This window comes from Anthonomus grandis, chromosome 9, assembly GCF_022605725.1.
Source record: "Anthonomus grandis grandis chromosome 9, icAntGran1.3, whole genome shotgun sequence".
NCBI lineage: Eukaryota > Metazoa > Arthropoda > Insecta > Coleoptera > Curculionidae > Anthonomus > Anthonomus grandis.
This window is the reverse complement of record NC_065554.1, coordinates 9,472,218-9,492,161: the sequence shown is the minus strand read 5'-3', so window position 1 is coordinate 9,492,161 and position 19,944 is coordinate 9,472,218. Positions and strand designations below refer to the sequence as shown.

Sequence of the window (19,944 nt, the reverse complement as noted above, 5' to 3'; positions counted from 1 at the left end):
TGTTTAAGAATCTAGAAATTATTTTTGACGATAGGCTTACATTCATCCCTAATATTGATTATATAGTAGCTACTTTTTTAAGACTATTGGGGTATTATTCGGAACTGCAGCTTTTTTTAATTAAGAACGATCTTTTTTTTTAAGTACTACTTAGAACTTTATTTTACTTTGTATTACATTTTGTCATTTAATTTCAACTCTGGCTCGGTCAAATCATTTAATACAGTGTTTAGTTTTTTTTTTGTTAGTTTTTAGTACTTTATGTGTTATATATCTTACCATTGTTAAATTTGATTTTCCGTAATTGGGTTTTGGCCTTTTCTAAAAATAAAGATAAATAAATATCTACTATTGTTCCGGAAGATCCGCTAACCTCCCACGTGTCTCCGGATATGTCGCGCTGTGTGGCCTTCGTTAGTTTTGTGCACCGAGATGATTTCCGAATGACGGTGAACAGTTTCAAAATTTAGTAATTTTGAATTATTTGCACTGTTAATAACAAAACCATTATTTAGCAAACGTAAATTAAATAGAGCAGGACCAGAAATTTTAAGCCTTAAAAGAAAGAAGACTTCAGCAATGTCAACCAGAATGAGAAAATAAAGAGCATTAAAACACCATGAAATAAAAGAGTTTTTGGAAAATTAACTTTTAATTAATTTTTTTAATTGGATATTTTAATAATAATAATAAAAATAATAAATGAAATCCAAAAATCATAAAATACCACCATATAAACATGAACCAAACAATGGTTGAGAACGAGACATCGAAATTTTACTGTGAGGATTCAAACTGATAAGAGAATAGTAAACAAAAAGAACCAAAGGGCTACAATACTTGATTTGGCAACGCTCCTTGATGAAAACATAGGTAATAACATAGGGCATACAATAAAAAACATCAAAAATACAGACTGGCTGACGAACTGAAGGAAATCTGGGAATTAAAACTAATTTAAATGAAATCGATCATAATTCCCTGCATTGATATTGTTCATGCTAAACTTAAAGAACATTTGAAAGGGCTTAACATACATACGTCAATACTTACCAATATGCAAAAAGCAGTGATCCTGGGTACTACCGCTATAGTCCGACGCACACTTTCCACCTAAAAGCACAAAACATTTTAAGCTTGGAACTGTGAGCTCACGGCTAAATGATATTAAGTACCGCACAAGCGTAATAAAAAATAATATACGTTGATTTTCCAAATTAACAAAATTTAACTTAAAACTAACAGTGTCTTATCATCATCATCATCATCATCATAAGCCCAATTGCGTCTACTACTGCTGGACATAAACCTCTCGTAATATGTCCCATTCATAGCGCTGCGGCATCGACTGCATACATTTCGATGCGATGCATTTTATATCATCGGTCCATCTTGTTGGCTGACGTCCCCTGCTTCGGTAGGCCTCATTACTCGGTCTCCATTCAAAGAGTCTTCTGGTCCATCGATTATCTGTTATCCTTGCGATATGCTCATCCTACCTCCATTTCAATGTAGTGATTTTTCTTATGGCATCTGCAACACTGGACCTTTGCCTTACTTTACTGGGATGTGATCGATAAGACTGTCATCCAATATTGACCTCTCCATAGTAGCTCGCTGCGTTACTTGTATTTTGTTTACAATCTTCTTAGTTAAAGTGACTGTCTCTGCTCCATATGTTATTACTGGCAAAACACATTGGTCAAATGATTTTCTTTTTAAGCGTATGGGAATTTCTGATTTAAATACATTTTTAAGGTTACCAAATGCCGCCTATGTCAGACCTACTTTTCTTTGGATCTCGGTCTATACGGAGTTTATGACCGACATATTTATTTGAAGTAACCTCATCAATTTCACCGCCTAGCATGGGAATTTTTCCGGTTGCCACAAGATTGGTCACAAATTGAGCCTTCGAAATATTGATCTTCAATTCAGCCATTTTTGAGGTTTCTTGAAATCTTTCCAACATTTGTGTGGCTTTGTTAATGCCGTCTAATATTAAAACAATATCATCTACAAGTTTTAAATAATTCAGATCTTCTCCGTTTATGTTTACCCAAATTATGCCTATTTTATTGATGCCTATGTTGTTCCAGCAAAGTGGTGAATAACTTGGCGATATCGGTTCATCCTGTCGGACACCGCGTTCTATTTTGCTTTGTTTGTAACCTCATGGAGTCTTTACACATGCATTTGCTGTTTCGTAGATGTTTCTAATTATCGCGGTGTATCGATGGTTGATTCGACAATGAGAGCTTCAAGCATTGGTTTTTGCCTACAGTATCAAACGCTTTCTTGTAGTCTACGAATACAGTGATTTGTTATATTCCACATATTTCTCTATGGGAGTGTTAATGACCGATAATTAGTGATGTTTGTACCAACATCTGATCGGGATTGATGACTACATCGGCTGGGTTGAATCCAACTTGTTTCAAACATCTGTAAGATACTTGGGATCAAGAAAACAAGAACTACTGCATTACACCTGCAATTAGTGGCATGGTGGAACACATGAATAGAACCATTAATCTAAATCTCTGGCTTATCGATCGGCCATTCATGAAAGTACAGGAGACTCTTCAGCTCTAATTTTGGTAAGAGGAGAACTCCGTTTCTTATGCGATCTGAAGTTTAATCGCCCGCCAGGAACTTATCTTGCCAGGGAGGTCTACGCAGGTGAGTGAGCTGTGTAGAAAAATGGATGTCACTGAAGTTCGCATTTTCATTTAAGGTGCCAGCTATCGGATGTAGGACGCATATGATATCAATGCCAAAGGTACAACGATGATTTGGGTTGGCTTTACGACCCTAAGAGATGAAAGGGTCTGTCGCCGAAACCTCAAACATCCTGCGATGGGCCAAGAAGACACTGAGCTGGGGCAAATCCAACCAGAGCCGAATTTGACATTTGATGTATTCATGACCCATCATTCTAATTGACTTGAGAAGTGCAGCAAGACCTATTTACTGCTCCAGCTCTGACACATTGTCTATCTAAAGATTTGTAAATGTCTCGTGGAATAGCTTAGATGTTTTGCATAAAGTTTGGAGTTGGACAAGCACTCACACTTAAGATTGAACTGTCGAAGAGACTGGTACAAACATTTTCTACTTGGTTACCAAGAGGTGTCACATCAGAAACCAACATATAAGGCTGTTTGACGCATTGTATTTTCTAGAGGAGGAGTTTCTCTGCTGAGAAACCTTACAATCCCCAAGCTGGCATGCGGACTCGCTAACTTAGACTGGAGGATGATTCCCAGCACGTTACAATAAGTCCTGAGGTTTAAAGGCGTGCAAGTTCTGGCGTGTTGAAGCGTTTTTATTGTTTTGGTTGCTTTTATAGTGTAATAATTTAATATTGTATGAATAGAACTGATCAAGACATCAAGTGTCTAGTTAATGGCATTTTACAAATATGTAAGTACTCCTAAATGGCGTTAGCTGTTCTTCGCATCTGTTCTCTGCAACTTAAAGCTAAGCAAGGCAACGTTTGTATTTTTGATTGAATTGTCAATTCTTGTAAAACTGTGCCTGCGTGGGATTATCCATCGAAGAGGTACCCAGAAATTGTGTTTTGGCTTTCTTTCCAAATGGTGTGGTCTTCAGGTTAACAAGTTCGAATTGCCCGAGGTTGGAATTCGACCTCATAGTTACCTCATGGCGACACTAGCCATGTTATGTGAAAGATTACTTTAATAGACTTTATAAAAGACTCTCGAACATCTTGAGGTAAGCTTGATTCCTATTCTTTGTTAAACGTTTTCTCATGGTTTTTAAGGCCGCTATTGTTAAGGTTTCACGTGTTAATTTTAGAATCTTATGCCGCGTCCTAAACCAAGTCTTAAGTGAGATCTTAGTTTTAAGGGCCATCCCAAGACCATTCCGCGCCATCTCAGGTGATGTTCCCATCATAAATTAGAGCTTTATCAGGATTTATTGCTTCTTCATGACGTTATTCATTGGACCTTAGCCACCTGCTGTCCTTGCACAATGGGTTACCAGGTTAAAGAAGATAAAAGGAACGTATAAGCAATGTCATGATTTCTGATTTGTTATTGTTATTTTGATTTTGGAACTAGTCATATTGGCTAATTTATATCATTTGATGGCTTCTCAATTTATTGATTATTTTCTAGTGTCTAAGGTTCTTTCTTGGTACTTTACATTATAATGTAATTTACAAATCTACCTAAATAATAATTTATTCAATACCTTTTAATCTCACTATCCGGATTTTCATAAAGTATTATATGTAAGCAACCGCAATGAAAGGTATATTTATTTTTTATTTGATTTAGTACATACATATTGTACAGTGTAATGTGTGGTAGGTTACTGAATTTGGCCAAAGGGTAGTTACATACTAGCAAGATATTGGGTTTTTTAATGTTTTAGAACTTTGGTGCGTAAAGTTTTGATTTCAGGGGTTGTAATTTTAACAAGAAACTGTCTTATAATTTTTACAACAATGATTTAATTGCATTTTTTTATAATATAGTAGTGTTAACGATTAAGGCTTATTTTGTGTTTTACTATGTGCTATATTTCTTAACTGCCTTTTGTTTATTTAAAATAAAACTGGCTATAATTCACTTACCTTTATTCTTGCAGGGCGCGGTGTTTTGAGGCACGCCCAACAAACATCTCCTCTAAACCTTAAAGCACTAACTATAAATTTCTGGTCCTGCACTATTTAATATGTGTCTGGTAAATCACTATTCAATTTGGTTTGGTTATTAACAGTCAACCAAATAAAAGCAATTTAATTAGTCATTTAAACTGCTATGAACAAAAAAACTATATCTAAAAACATTAGCTGCAATAGGCCCCTATAAAAAATCAGAATCCTATAAAAAAAATTATAGCTTAATGTCTTGTCCCTTCAAATAAGAATAAAACGACTATACCCCAAAAACGTATGTTTGTAAGTTTTTTATAAATCATGAATAATCTTTGGTTTATAACTATAAAATTAGTACATACTCCTTCCCTCAAAAAAAAACATTAAATATATCACAAACAAAATTTATTAAAGCAATACATTCATTAAAACGCGTACTTACATCTTTTAACTGTACCATACAATTTGAACATGTTTAAACACATATTTACTTTTAGATATACAGACCGATCTACGAACTCAAGTACACTCATTTTAATAAATAAATTCATCGAAACATCTTACAATTTTCCAATGGTGTTTTGTTGACTACCTCTTTGAACTAAAACTCTATGCATCTGATAGGGCAGCTACTCCAGGTAAAACTTTTCCTTCCAGGAGCTCGAGACTAGCACCACCACCAGTGGAGACGTGGGACACTTTGTCCTCTGTGCCGTATTTAGCACAGCAGGTAGCTGTGTCACCTCCGCCTAAAAATAATTTCTTTAGATATTTTAGGTTACATAATACTAATGCTGGGTATATATAACTTTTCTTAATGCAGTCATAACTTTTATCTCAGAATTCATAACTCAAAAAAGTTAAAACAGTGCTGTTAATTACTGCCATTTACACCGTCGTTTTCATAACTCATTTTATTTTCTATGGTCATAACAGCCGATCACAAGGTTTATTGATTTTTCTTTTTGTGAAAGATAATATACAGTAATGGCAAAATGTAAAGTGCATGCAACTTTTTAAAAATGCCAATAATTTCTTTAAATTTAATATAATATTAGAGATATTCCTTCGAACTAAGTAGACAAATATAATTTGATAAAAACATATTAGAATTTATATCATTTGGTGTTTTTGTGATGAAAAAAGTGGCTCAACTTTGGAATTTTTATACCGCGTTTTAATTTATTTGGTGTTAAAACCGAGTTATATCCGTGAAAACCGTTGACTCTTCACCATAGACTTTTCCAATGGCGTAGTTAACCAAATGATCATCGTGAGAACTGCTGAATCTCACAATCCACAATGTGGTTGGCTACATCAGCATATTTTATCTATATAAACCCTTAGTTTTAAGATCATATGAGATTATTGTGAGCTATTGGATTATTGTAGATTGTACAAGATTTATAACCTGTCACTCTGTCAGTTTTACTTTTTAAAAAGTCATAGTGTCGCATAACGTTCATAGTTACCGCAAATAGTGAAGATTTTCTTAAATAGTAATATGCCTCGTCGTAAATACCTATCAATGGATATTAAATACCGCATTGTAATCTTTTTTTAAAACGGGAAAAAGCCGGCTTATACCCCTAGAATATTTTTCTTAAACAAAAGCATTATTTCCTCCATTCTAAAGAGATTTCGCGAGACAAAAGGCGTATCTGAAGAAAAAAGGTCTGGGACACAAAAAAAACAACTTTATTACGATGAATATAATGTAATATATATACGATGAATTTAATATGATAAAGAAATTTTAGGAATTGCCGAAAATGAACCCTTTATTAGCTCTAACAAAATCCGGGCTCGTATTTCGGAAACTATGGCAATTGGCGTAAATTCAAGGACCATAAGAAGCAGGCTAATTAAAGCAAAATTATATGGCAGGAGACTAGTTAAAAAATCATTACTGTCAAAGAAAAACGCGCCAGGTTAAACTTTGCAAAAGCTCATGTGCACTCGTCAGTGGAGAAAAGTCATGTGGAGCGACGAATCAAAATTCAATTTCGAATCAAAATTCCAGAGTGATGGTATGAGCTACGTAAAACGACCTATCAATGAAAGGCTCAATTACGCGTACACCCGCCCGGAAGTGGTAACGTTTATGGTTTGGGTGTGTTTCTCTGGCTATGGTATGGTGACTAAGCGACGCACGACGCGATCGTGGTCGCCAGCCTCTCACGTTTCCAGAATATATCGATATAAATATCATCGTTGAACATAGCACACAGTATGGTCTACACATAAACGTTGCCAAGACCAACGTGGTTGTGTTGTTCTCCATAGCACCAAGACGTACGATCTTTCAAATTAACAATCAGTCTGTGGAACAAGTGCCGTCCGTTAAATATTCCTTGGAGCCCTTGTAAACGAGAAAAATTGATCGCGAACCTTCGTAGAAAGATGGCGTACTAGGAAGAAGAATGGCTATGTTTCGAGGAATTTGGAGCTCAAACAAAGGGTCCAGTTATTGGAAAGCACCTTAGATGGAATTGAACAGCATGAAAGAGCTAATAACCTAATAATTGTAGGTGTCCCAAAGCAAAAAAGAACCCAACCTACATAAAATAACAAAACAAATTTGTAAAGCCGGGGATGTAACGCTAAGAGTCTTACCAACTAGAGAAGAGAGAAGGGGGAAGAATACTGGTAAAGTTTGAGAAAAAGAGACAGATCATGGTGCAAGTTAGACAGCGGAGGAGAATAACTGTAAGAGGGTGAAATCTGGATGGGAAGGATGGAAAACTTTACCTGAACGATGATATGACTGTTTATAAGAGAAAATTATTTCAAAAAGCTAGAGAACTGAAATCAAGGTTTACCTATAGGGCTGTATACACATCACATGGTAATATTTTTCTAAGGAAATCAGATGGCGATAGGCCTATTAAAATAAAATCAGATCCGGACCTACAGAATGCAGAGGATAGCTTAAACTATTTTTTTTTCTTAAACTTTCTTTCATTTAATCATATGGGTAGAGGTAAGATTGATAAGTTGATAGATAGGACTAATATTAGTCGTTTAAACGTCGCACTTAATGAATACAGAAAGAAGGAGGCAACAGTTTGTGATAATCTTACTCAAGTTCCTTTTTTTAGAGACTCCATAGCAAGCTTAAGTAGAATACATGTAAATATAAAAAGTATATATAAGAATTATGACAATTTTTTAGTTTTTCTCGAATCTAACATTCCAGGATAAACTATTTTTTGGAATGAAAGCATGCTAAATAACTTTGATGGGTGTGCAATTTATGCTAAGACCGATATATTCCAAGAAAGGCATATTATTCAGGCAAATGATATGAAATCTCTTAAAGTTCAGTATCTAAGTGTCACAAAACCATTGATGAACCGTGAAACATTTAAGCTTGCTGCACAATTATGGTTTTTCTGGTATGGTAAATTCACCCACAAGAGTACAGGGGAACTCGGCAACTTGTGTTAATCACTTATTTGTTAAATGCAAGTGAGTGATATATATACAGGGTTTAAATAAATAGATGCGAAAAAATTCAGGGGTTGATTCTTGGGTAAATTTTAAGAAAAAAACTTTATATTATACTTTTAAGATACCAGGTCGTAAAGATTGAAAAAAAATATAAGTTTTTTTACAATACCTGTGAATATTTTAGTAATGTTTGGTATGCATTTTCTACGCATCAAAAGGCATTTTCTGAGGCTAATTTTTTCAATACATTTTTAATTCAATATATTTTTCTTTAATGTTTACCACCCGGTATCTTAAAAGTTACGCCTTTTAAGACATACGTTCATATAAAAATTTTTTCTTAAAATTTTCCCAAAAATCAGTCCCTGAATTTTTTCGCATCTATTTATTTACACGCTATAGAATGAAATAAGTTCAGTTATTTTAAATAGAGACTTTACAGGCCATTATCCTTTCTATTGAATATTAGACTTAAATCTGAGTTTTTTTGTACTAAAAAAAAACGAAATATAAAAAATTGACTATATAAAGTTGGAAAAACTTAGAAAACTATCCAAATTAGGTTGGAATAACATAGTGGCAAATTCACATATAGAGTCCTGTACTGTGAAGTTTCTAACTGTTTTGCAAAATGTGATTGAGACATGTACTTAGAATTGCAAAATTAGTTGTAAAAATCTAAGATTAAGTCTGTGGATCACTCAGGGACTACTAACTTCTATAAGAAAGCGTGACAAACTTAAAAGGCAATGTACATTAAATCCAAATAACACAGATTCAAAACTGCAATAATGATCTAAAAAATACTTGGAAAGTGGTAAGAGGCCACTAATGACATAACAAAAAACTGTGAAATAAAAAAGATTGTCAACGAAAATAGCAGAACCCTGACTGATACCGCCTTGATTGCTGATGAATTTAATAATTATTTTAGTAGAGTAGGGCAAAGGTTGGCAAGTAAAATTAAAAAGTCAAGAGCAAATTATATAGAAAGAACTGAGATTAACTTAAATTCCTTTTACTTCACTCCTTTTACAGAAAATAAATAAATATTACAAATTAAAATCTTAAAAAACAATAGAGCAAGTGGAGATGATTTAATTACTTCTGAGATCATCAAACATAATCACAGACACTTATTATTAAAACCTCTGTCGCATATTGTCAACTGCATTTTTAGTGGTGAAATTTATCCAAGTGTGCTTAAAAAGACAAATATAGTGCCTATTTTTAAACAAGGAAATATAGAGTTAACCACAAACCATAGGACGATATCTATAACAAGCACATTAAGCAAACTGGTTGAAAAGTGCATTTAACCAAGACTACAGTATTTCATAGAAAGTAATAACTTGTTCTCAAAAAACCAGTTTGCCGGAAAACAGAGTCCATTGTAGGTAACTTGTATAAGGGGTAGGAGGGTCTTGGAGATATTTTTCGATTTGGCCAAAGCCTTTGACACTGTGGCGCATCATATTCTACCAGAGAGGCTGGATAAAATGGGAATTAGGGGCAAAAAACCTCATAAAATTAAAATTATTCTCTGAATTAGAAGTAATTCAGTCTTTGTTGACTATGGTGTGCCTCAGGGTATTGTGTTCAATTCCCTTTCTTTTTAATGTTTATATTGATGGCATATTTTCGATTTTGGATCAAGGTGAGGTATACTGTTTTGCTGACGATATTGTAGTTTTCATTGTAGGGGAAACATGGGAGACAACTATTAAAAGGGCAGAGATTGCAATTTCAACAATTAAATACTGGTTAGATAATAGTTTATTGTCATCAAATATTGACAAGACAAAATTTTTTACATTTGCCATGAGTACGAAAACATTACCTGACTTTCATAAATTAAAAACCCACAGTGTATACTGTGAACCTGATATGGGTGTTTGTGATTGGGAGGTGGAAAGAGTGGAGTATCTAAAATATTTGGGTATCTATATAGATAAATGTTTAAAATGGACCATACATTTGGAGTATGTCACTACAAAAATAAAAAAAGTCATGCATACGTTTTATGAATTACGCAACATTTTGACCTTTAAGCTATTAAAAACAATTTACTTTTCTCTTGTAGAGTCTCTTATCAATTATGGGATAATTGTTTGGTAATATTCAATAATTTTAGTTGCGATCCTATAGGTTTGAAATCTTGAGTTTAGTTGTGGGATGGGATCGAAGGAATAAAAACAAACGTCACTTTATGTACTGGCCAACGTTTCGCAATAATTTTATTGCTTCATCAGGGCCCTAAGGTAACAAAAAAGACACAGTAAAAAAGGATTATTATATATAAACAAAATTTAACTTTTTGAGGTTATGTTGATACCACCAAAAAAGAAAAAAACAGAAAAACAAAAAAAAAAAAACAACAAAATCTTAGATTTGAATTAAAAAAAAATTACACAACAAAAAAAAAATGATAAAATTGCTTACATAACAGTGTGATTTTGCTTGTCATAAAAAATCATGTTTACAGGACACACAGGTAACATAGAATATATAAAATATTATTTTTTTAACAAAAACGGTTTAAATTGATGGGTTGTATCACAGACAGTTGCTTTAAAATTGATTCTACGGTGTACAATAATAATTTAGCATCTAGCCAGAAAAACCGGGTATGCGAGAACACAATAGACGCATTCTTTTTAGAGATAAGAACCAAAACAGTCCCAAAAGTTTACATTTTGATTTGATCTATTAGATTAAAATAAGAAGAACTTAGATTGTCTACCGCATTATTATGTTTTTTTATGTTTATCATTTCGGCTAGAAGTCTCTTTTTAAAAAGCTGCTGTTGGCCCATAATTGTAGTCTTGCCAAAATTAAAATTGTGTCCTGTATTCATTTTGTGCTCAGCTAAAGCAGTAGGGTTTTTTTTAAGGGCTAAATTCCTACAATCATACTCATGTTCGTATAGGCGCTGCCTCAAATATCTACCCGTCTGACCAATGTAACACACATCACACCCAGAGCAAGGTATTTTATAAATAATGTTAGAATGTAAATCAAAGGCGTCTTTAGTTTTAAGCTTCGTAAAGAAATGTTTTCTTACCGAGTTTTCACTTCTTTCTGAGATTTTAATAACATCAGATTTTGATTGTATGGTCTTTTTAATTTTATGAGAAAGTGTGTTAATGTAAGGAATCTTGAAATAAGTCAATTGATTATTTTCATTGTTTCGTGTAATATTTTGAGTAATGTTCTCGGTGTCGTTAATTATTTTTTTAATAATTGATAGGGGGTAGTTGTTTTTCTTTAAAATTGTCTGAACATAATGAAGGTTTTTTTTATGATATTCTAGACTAGAAAGTCTCAAGCACCGATGTTTTAGGTTTTTTATTACATTTATTTTGTGTGTCATAGGATGTTCTGAAAAATAATTTAAAATGCGTTTTGAAAAAGTTGGTTTTTGATACCAATCTGTTTTTATGGTACCATCTGTGGATCTTATGACTTTAACATCCAAAAATGGAAGACTACAGTTAATTTCTTGTTCGATAGTGAATTGTAAACGTGGATGGAAACTATTGAAGACTGATAGAATTTCGTTTTCTTTTTTATTTGGAATTGCCGTGATTATGTCATCAACGTACCTACAGAAAAAAGGTACATTAAAAGATAGTTCAGAAATACACTGATCTTGTAGTCGTGCCATTACAATGTCTGAGCATATTGGGGACATGCAGTTTCCCATTCCTAGGCCAAAAATTTGGGTATAGAAATTTTCACCATGTTGGAAATAATTATTCTCAATACAAAAATTAAAAAGAAAAACAACTGTTTCAAGGTCTAGCGATGTATTAGGCCGGATAAGATGCCACTTTTGAGTGATTATATCAGTTACTAGGTCCACCGGTATATTAGTAAATAAAGAAACAACATCCAACGATACAAGAATATAACCTTCAGGGACTGTTTGCTCTTTAATGTAATTAGCGAAATCAAAAGAATTTTTCACATATCGTTCATCTTTTATAAAAAAATGTAAAATGTTGGACAAAAGTTTTGTTAAATTGTAAAGAGGGGAACCAGTAAAAGAGACTATGGGTCGTAGTGGTGTCCCCAATTTATGAATTTTTGGTAAAAAATAGATTTTGGGAGCGACACCATTATTAATTTTTAACCATTTTTGTTGTTCAATCGATATCATTTTTTTATCAAAAATTTGTGATATAATTTTGTTAGTTTTACTTTGAATGTTCATGGTAGGATTTTTATTTAATTTTTTATAAGTTTCAGTATCATTGAGAGCATTAACTATCCTTTGGTCAAAGTCATACTTGTTTTGGATTACGGTGCAATTACCCTTATCTGCTTTTGTGATTACAAGCTCTTTATGGTTACGTATAAATTGTATAGTTTTACTTGTACTTTTCTTGAAATTATTGTTAGTATTTTTGCAAAATTTGTTTTGTCAATTAATTAAGTCAAATAATTGTTTGGGGTAGTGCCTGCAAGAATGTCTTAAATAGTTTAGACATTGCTCAAAAATATATAATAAAAATAATTATGTTTAAAACAAAAAGATACCCGAGTCAATTATTATTCCAAGAAAGTAACCTTTTAAATGTGGAACAACTATATAAGCTGTCATAAGATTTATACTTAATAATGATTATTAAAAAATGTAATAACGCATAAATGCTGTAAAAGGCATGGCGCAAATCTACATTTTTCTTTGACATCTGTAAAGCATGTTGCTACAAAAAGAATTTATATTATATCTTGGTGTTTGAGTTATGGTACGTAGGGTAAAGTCGGGAGAGATGACGCGCCGGGATAGATGACGCAGAGCCAAAATTACGGTGTAACCATACCCAATTTTACCCCAACAGTCGTGTACGCCATTACAAATACCGTTTTCTTTCTGTGAAGTAATTTTTTTTTTGTAAGGGCGTGGATATGGAATGGCATTAGGATCAGGTAACTGTATTTTTTTTGTTTCATTCCAAACAAAGCTGTGAATAGTGTAAATCTTTTGATGGATTTAAATAGACGTGCTTAGATTAAACTAATCTTAAGTTTATTCTGTTTTCCCCTAAAAGCTTCTCAAGAAGCCATTGGGTCCTCAACCAAACAACCACATTAAAAATTGAGGGTGGAGGTCGAAATTACCAAAAGACCGAAATTGAAATATAAAACACTGACCTAAACCAGACAAAAACCGCAAAAAGACGTCAGAGTACTGCTTCCTAACTTATGAATTATCAGGTAAAAAACTCTTTTTTTAATTTAACTATGACTAAAAAGATTTAAACTAAATTTTGAAATTCGAAGTGAAGTCAAGTTTTTCATAAGATTTATACTTTTAAGGACAGAAAAAAAATGATATTGTTAAAATGATTTTTTTTAAAAAACTTAAATAAAACTCACCAATAATTGTAACAGCTCCAGTTTTGGTTACAGCCACAACTTCATCCATGATAGCTTTGGTACCATTGGCAAACTTATCCCATTCGAATACACCAGCAGGTCTAAAATATTTATATTATTGTGCTATATCAGTGCATATGTTAAAAAATTAAACATCTTAAAAGGTTTGATCAAACAAAGAAAAAGGCAGGTGTGCAACAGGACTACAGGGTAACCCAGCAATAATTTATGCCACTTCCATAGTTTGGCATTGGTTTCACTGAAAAATTCTTTCTTTCATTATAGTACAACCCGGTTTTGAGTCAATTTATGAGTTTCGCCTAATAACCTCGTGAAAATATCGATGTTGAACCAAATATGCCTTAGTGAAATGTCGCTTATAAATAAGATACAGGGTATTAAAATGTAATCTTCGAATCTGTTTTTTCTCTATAGCAAGTTGTTTTTGAGATATCGAGATAAAATCTGGGGATGAGAAATATGACTATTCTATTTTTTGACATAAAGTGCAGAAGGCGCTAGTTTTATGCCATAAAATAATGAAAAACAGTTTAATCAATGCGTAAAATATCCACCCTTTAAATTCAAATTTTATTATCTAAATTTGACACAATACAGTGTATGGAATTCGTCCATGTTTAAAGAAGCTGAAATTGCAAACATTATATACCTAAATCTACACTATCACTAAATCTAGCCTGCTTACTCAAAAATATGATTAAGCATATAAAACGAAAATAAATATTTAGGTTACAGCAAGTTATCACTTTGAAAGGTAAGCTTTCAATTTCTTTTAAATTGTTGCCAAACTATTGCAATTTTTTATGTTATTCGGTAATTTATTAAATACTTTTAGACATATTTTCAGGATTGACAATTTTGAATTGACTTGAATTGAATTGAACATTTTTTGAGAGTTAATCTAGTACACAACAAAGATAAATCATTTCTTAGTCTAGTTGGATAATTATGAAAAAAACCATTTGTCACAAATAAATTAAGATTTTTAAAAACAAATAAACACAGTTGAAATATATACATATACGGAACAGTTAAAATCTCAAATTGACTACAAAGCGATCTGCAGGAAGTTTTAGGGGGTTCTCTCTCGGTAGTTATTAGATGTATCCCTCCCGCCATACATCTAATAACTACACGAATATGCCGAAAAACGCCAGAACTGGATCCCATACAAAATCCTAGAGTGGATTATGGCATAGTATATACAAACCAATTGGTTTTTATCCATTAAAGGTCTAATATTTCTTATGGCATAACAAAGGCTACCTAATTTTAATGACAGATCATTGCAATGTGCCTCCCATGAATGTGTGTGTCATCTAATATCATGAGTGTCATCTACTATCAAGCCAAGAAACTTTATTGTTTGTTGACGTTGCAAGAAACTACCATTATTGCTTAAATATATATCAAGATCAAAATTTAATTGATCCCGATGAGTGCAAAAAACCATATAATTTGTTTTCTTGTTATTAAGGCAAAGTTCATTTACAGTAAACCAATTGTTTAGCTCGTGCCATGCTTTTCCCGCAGTAAGGTGCATATGTTCTGTACTTTGTTGTCGAACAAGGGAGGGCTGATGTATCATCCGCGTACATAATAATGTGGCTATACATTAAATCTGGCAATGAATTTACAAATATAAGAAACAACACAAGCCCGAGCACCGAACCTTGAGGTACTCTTAAGTCAGTGTGAAGATTGTTTTAACAATATGAATATAATTTATTTTTTAATTCCACGTGTTGTGTCCGATATGCTAAAAAGGAGGCGAACCAATTTAAGACGACATCTCTAATGCCGTATGATTTCATCTTGCACAACAAAGCATCATGGCTGACACAGTCGAACGCTCTAGTTAGGTCGCAAAAGATCCTTACAGAGCGCTCACCTATCTCATGTGCATCGAAAACCTCAAATAAAAACGACAAAATGGCAGACGAGTTAGATCTACCCAACAGAAAACCGTGTTGTCTTTCCGAACATATTTTGTTTTTTATGAGATAAGCTAAAAGCCTATCAAGCATTGCATATTCCAATATTTTAGAGAAACAGGAAGTTAAAGCTGGCTTATAGTTCTCAACCAAATTAGAATTCTCTTTTTTAAAAACAGGAATAACCTTACAATTTTTTTGAATTTGAAAATATTCCCTACAGATTATGACAATAAGAAATTTGAAATAAAGTAACTATACTTTGTTTCAGACAGGTATAGGGCAAAAACATCTCATCAGGTGTGCAAAAGGACTACAAGGTAACCCAACAATAATTTATGCCACTTCGATTCACTTCCAGGCATTTTCTTAACCATTTCACCAAATAGTGCCTTACTTGGAATATATAGTTCATTGTTTATTCCTGATAACATTGGTGGAATCATGAATTTTTTGCAATAGTTGCTCTCGTGCAAGGTTTTCTTCTATATAAACTCTATATACATATACGTTCCCTAAATACGTGTTAATATTTAAGGGGGTGATTTCTGGACCCATTTTAAGAAAAAAAGTTCCTATAAACATATGTCCTAAATGTCTTTACTTTTGAGATACAGGGTGTTAAAGTTTTCAAAAAAAAATCAGTTTTTTAATAATAACTTAAACAATATTGTAGACATTTTTATGAAATTTGGTACATTTATTCTATGCATCAAGACGCATTTTTTGATGCATAGAATTGCAAATTGCAAAAAAAATATTTTCTCTGCCAGTGGCGTCCCTATAGGTCTTCTATTGAATATTTTTAGTGAAAAAAAGACTACGTTACTGCTTTTTCTTAAAATAAAGATTATTTTTAAAATCCTCAATCACTTTTTAGCAAATCTGATCTCTTGGTTTTTTTCTGCCGACGCGTTCCGACGAGTTTTTAATTAACGTTATAAGACCATAACACCGGTTATAAGACCTATTTTTCAAATTAATAAGTGTCAATATGCCTGACTTTAGTCTAATGATTGTTACGTATCCATGACTACGTTAATTTGTTATCGGTATTTAGTAGATTTGACTGTGCAACAGAACGTTTAAATGCAATTATTTCGAAAACGGATTTTTTAACCAAAATAAACGTAGTATATCATTTTTTCTTAAAACCCATCATTTTATCAATCACTTTAATAAAAAATAATAAAACTGTACTAGGAAGAAAGTTACGGAATGAAATAGCGTATGAATATGATGTAACTAGCGCCCTCTACACTTAGTAATAATTTTATTCTAAAAATAGAATAAAATTATATTCCTCATTCCCAAAAACCTCCGATTCCCCATTTGAAGTTGAGCTATATAGAAAAAACAGATCCACTAAGGCATATTTGGCTCAACATCGATATTTTCACGAAGTTAACGTAAAATTGCTTTTTGGCATTCATTACCGACCACCCTGTATAATAGAGATAGCACATTAAACTAAAAAGCCGTCTTATATGACTGAAATGAATTATTTAAAAGCCTAACTTCTCTGTTTCTTACCGTACTTCGTTCTATGGAAGCCAATAGGAAATAAATTAAATTTTGTCTCAGCCTTAACTTGGAAAAGTAAATCAGGATAAGTTGTAATGTCATTTAGTAACTTACACATAAAACCAATATCAAACAATCTTATTGTACTGAAAATGAGGTCTGATGATGTCGTAAGGCGAAACGCGTAACCTAACTAATAGACTAACTAATACATTTGTGATACTTTGACTTTTTTTTTCCTCCTTGTTATACATTATTAAAGTCTCTTTGATTTTGTTTGAACACGTTCCAACAATGATTTAAGATATTATATTAAGACGTCTAGATAACTGAACTATACTTAAGCTAAATCACAAATCATATGTTTGATGATGATTTCAACATTATTTGAGATCATCATCGAACATTATCACAATTTTCCAGGAAATCTCTAAGATCATTAACAAACAGGTTAAATAGTAATCTAAGAGTGGTGTCCACCTAGGGAACCCTAAAACACACTTCAATCTTATTTGATATACCTTTACCTATTTTAGCTCTGCCCCCTAAAATCACCCAAAAACTAAGTGATACGCCATCTCTAAACACACGCTGTTCATCAATAAAAATCCCCTTACAATGCGAGTTCAAAAGACTTGAATAATTTTGAATATCATTACCCTGACTGAAATATAGAAAATGTGTATAAAAGAATATCTGTACATACGTCATTCAAATAATTTGACTAAAGGTTTTTTCAGGAGGTGCTGATATTGCATTTAATTAAACTGTAGAAAAATGAGTAGCAAACCAGTTCCTGGCCATTACTAACGACAGAATTAGTTCAAACCATTTTCTTTGAAATATCATTTGATATTCTTTTTTTATTAATGAATTTCAAATTTTTTTGTCATACTAATTAGATCTTCATTTGCAGTTAAAAAATAATAGAATATTGTACTCTTGAAGGTTCAATCCCAATCTGCATCACTGTGAGAAAGCTCATATTTTTTATGTTTTATCTTTTTAAATTATATAAACTTTCTTAAAAACCTTGAATAACAAAAAAGAGCCGCCCTTCTTTGTGCCAAACAGTTAAAAAAAATACAACTTTACATACTTTTCAGATTTTGCCTGTATATAGGAAACAACTGAAAATTTGGAAACTCTCTAAACATAAGATTAATTGATGACAAATGTTTTTTTCTACTAACCGACGTCCTTTAATCTACATATCTTTTATCTTTTGAATATCTTTGAAAAGCTACAGTGATATCATTTTAAATGCCCCCTGACACTGGATTATAAATGGTTTATGTTATAAATTATTGACTTTAGTTACGAAAAAAATTATGGTATTATAAAAGCCCTTACCCATTCCACACAATAACTTTAGCTCTCCTGATTGGTTCTTTAAATAGCTCAATGGTTTTTTGTCCAATATCCAAACCCATCCATCCATCTGGAATGCCACTTTCAACAGAGGCACAGCTGGACTGAAAAAAAAAAGATCTTTTACAGAGTGTTTCACATGTAAACGAGATTTAATTTTACAGTAAAACGCTTATTAAGAGATATTACAACATTCATATTTCTCAAATTCCACACAACATGTACTCTGTTCAACCAGTATTTTTTATATGTGCTATCGATCTATTCGATAATATCGTAATGATGTCTTGTATCGATTGGTTTTATATACGAATTAAATTAATATTTAAAAAACATATTATGGGTACTGAAATTTGTGTATTGTTGATGTATTAAAAGAATTATGACTGTATCTATACAGATATAATCATTCAAACCTCGCCTATAGGAAATAGTCTATGAGCGTAAGCGAGAGGAGACATATTATGGAGTCCGCAAGAGACAGATAGAGGGCACAATACATGCCGTTTCCAAATTAATACGTTTGGCAACACTGATATTTCTGCCGCACGGTTCTCCGCTCGTTCATCGAAAAAGGAGACAATTCTTATCCCCAACACACTGCACCGCCAATATGAGATTGCATTTTAAACGTTTAACGTTATTTTTATTCCTAGCTTCATGCTTAATCAGCAAAGATTAAATTTAAAACCGTTCGCTATTTTCTTGTTAAAATGTGTCTCTCAAATTATTAGGTATTATGCCGGCAGTTCTGTCGATGAAATATCAGGCAGAATTGCATTCACGTTCGAAAATCGGCCCATTCCCGTACGCAGCACAATTTTTGCAATTATCCATAGGTTTGAGACCTTTGGGTGCTTGCAAAATTGCAGGAAATAATAATAATAATAATAAGCTTTATTTCCAACAGGTTACATATACCCAGTTACAGGAAAATCAATTAAATATATAAATGTACGAATGCATGAATTGTATTAGATTCATGCAACTAAACTATAAAAGAACTATAAAAGAATTGCTATATAATAAAAAAAAAAGTAGTGAACTTGAGAAAATAAATAATAAAAAATCAACACTAAATTAGGATAAGAATCAAGAATTAATTTAAATCAAAAGAGCAAAAAAAAATGAGTAAATAAATGTATTCAAGCTAAAAACTAAATAACTAAAAACTAAATAACCTAGCCTCCCCCACCGACCATACGCAGGTGATTCAAGATAAGTGCAAAATCGTCATGGTGAATGTCACAAGAATCAGCAATAGTGTTAAAATTTTGACACATCAAGTGAATAGGACTCTGGTACAGAATGTTGGACCTGGCTGTGTCCAAGTTAAAAGCTGGACACTGTCTGGATCCTGGGCGTGGTATATGAAAGCAAATCCGTTGCAAAAGGGATGGGCAGTCAATTTTATGGTTAAGTAAATTAAACAAGAATTTCACCGAATGCATTTCTCTCCTCTTCGCAAGTGACCGTTCAGTATATCTAGAGAGCAGCAGGTTATGGTCAAAACCCCTTGGAGGATAGACTCCATCATCCTTAAATGCCAAACATTTAAGGAATCGCCGTTGGACTGATTCTAATAGGTGAATGTGCTGGTTGTAAATGGGAGACCAAATGAGGGAG

General features: G+C 32.7%; 2 protein-coding genes and 1 long non-coding RNA gene across 3 annotated transcripts in view; all 3 read right to left on the bottom strand.

Annotated features, from left to right (window-relative positions):
* Window positions 1–158: 158 nt before the first annotated feature.
* On the bottom strand, window positions 159–1,109 carry LOC126740782 (uncharacterized). Its single transcript, XR_007661999.1, has 3 exons — window positions 1,054–1,109; window positions 374–489; window positions 159–321 (listed from the first exon to the last, which is right to left on the bottom strand). It is a non-coding gene; the product is annotated as an uncharacterized LOC126740782 (long non-coding RNA).
* A 3,909-nt stretch (window positions 1,110–5,018) lies between these two features.
* The window catches only part of LOC126740214 (phosphoglycerate kinase), a 39,607-nt gene continuing 24,681 nt past the window's right edge, over window positions 5,019–19,944 (bottom strand). Inside the window, exons 8-10 of the mRNA XM_050446147.1 lie at window positions 18,301–18,422; window positions 13,469–13,569; window positions 5,019–5,379 (exon numbers count right to left, since the gene is read on the bottom strand). Coding sequence (XP_050302104.1) covers window positions 5,240–5,379; window positions 13,469–13,569; window positions 18,301–18,422 — 363 coding nt within the window. The 3' untranslated portion in view covers window positions 5,019–5,239. The remainder of the gene's footprint in view (window positions 5,380–13,468; window positions 13,570–18,300; window positions 18,423–19,944) is intronic.
* On the bottom strand, window positions 5,386–13,452 carry LOC126740213 (uncharacterized). The gene is made up of 2 exons (XM_050446146.1): window positions 10,526–13,452; window positions 5,386–10,339 (listed from the first exon to the last, which is right to left on the bottom strand). The coding sequence occupies exon 1, from the start codon at window positions 12,297–12,299 to the stop codon at window positions 10,773–10,775; it is 1,527 nt and encodes a 508-aa protein (XP_050302103.1). The 5' UTR covers window positions 12,300–13,452; the 3' UTR covers window positions 5,386–10,339; window positions 10,526–10,772.

Excerpts from the sequence above, each read along its gene's own strand:
- LOC126740213 (XM_050446146.1), bottom strand. The coding sequence starts at position 12,299 with ATGAACATTCAAAGTAAAACTAACAAAATTATATCACAAATTTTTGAT.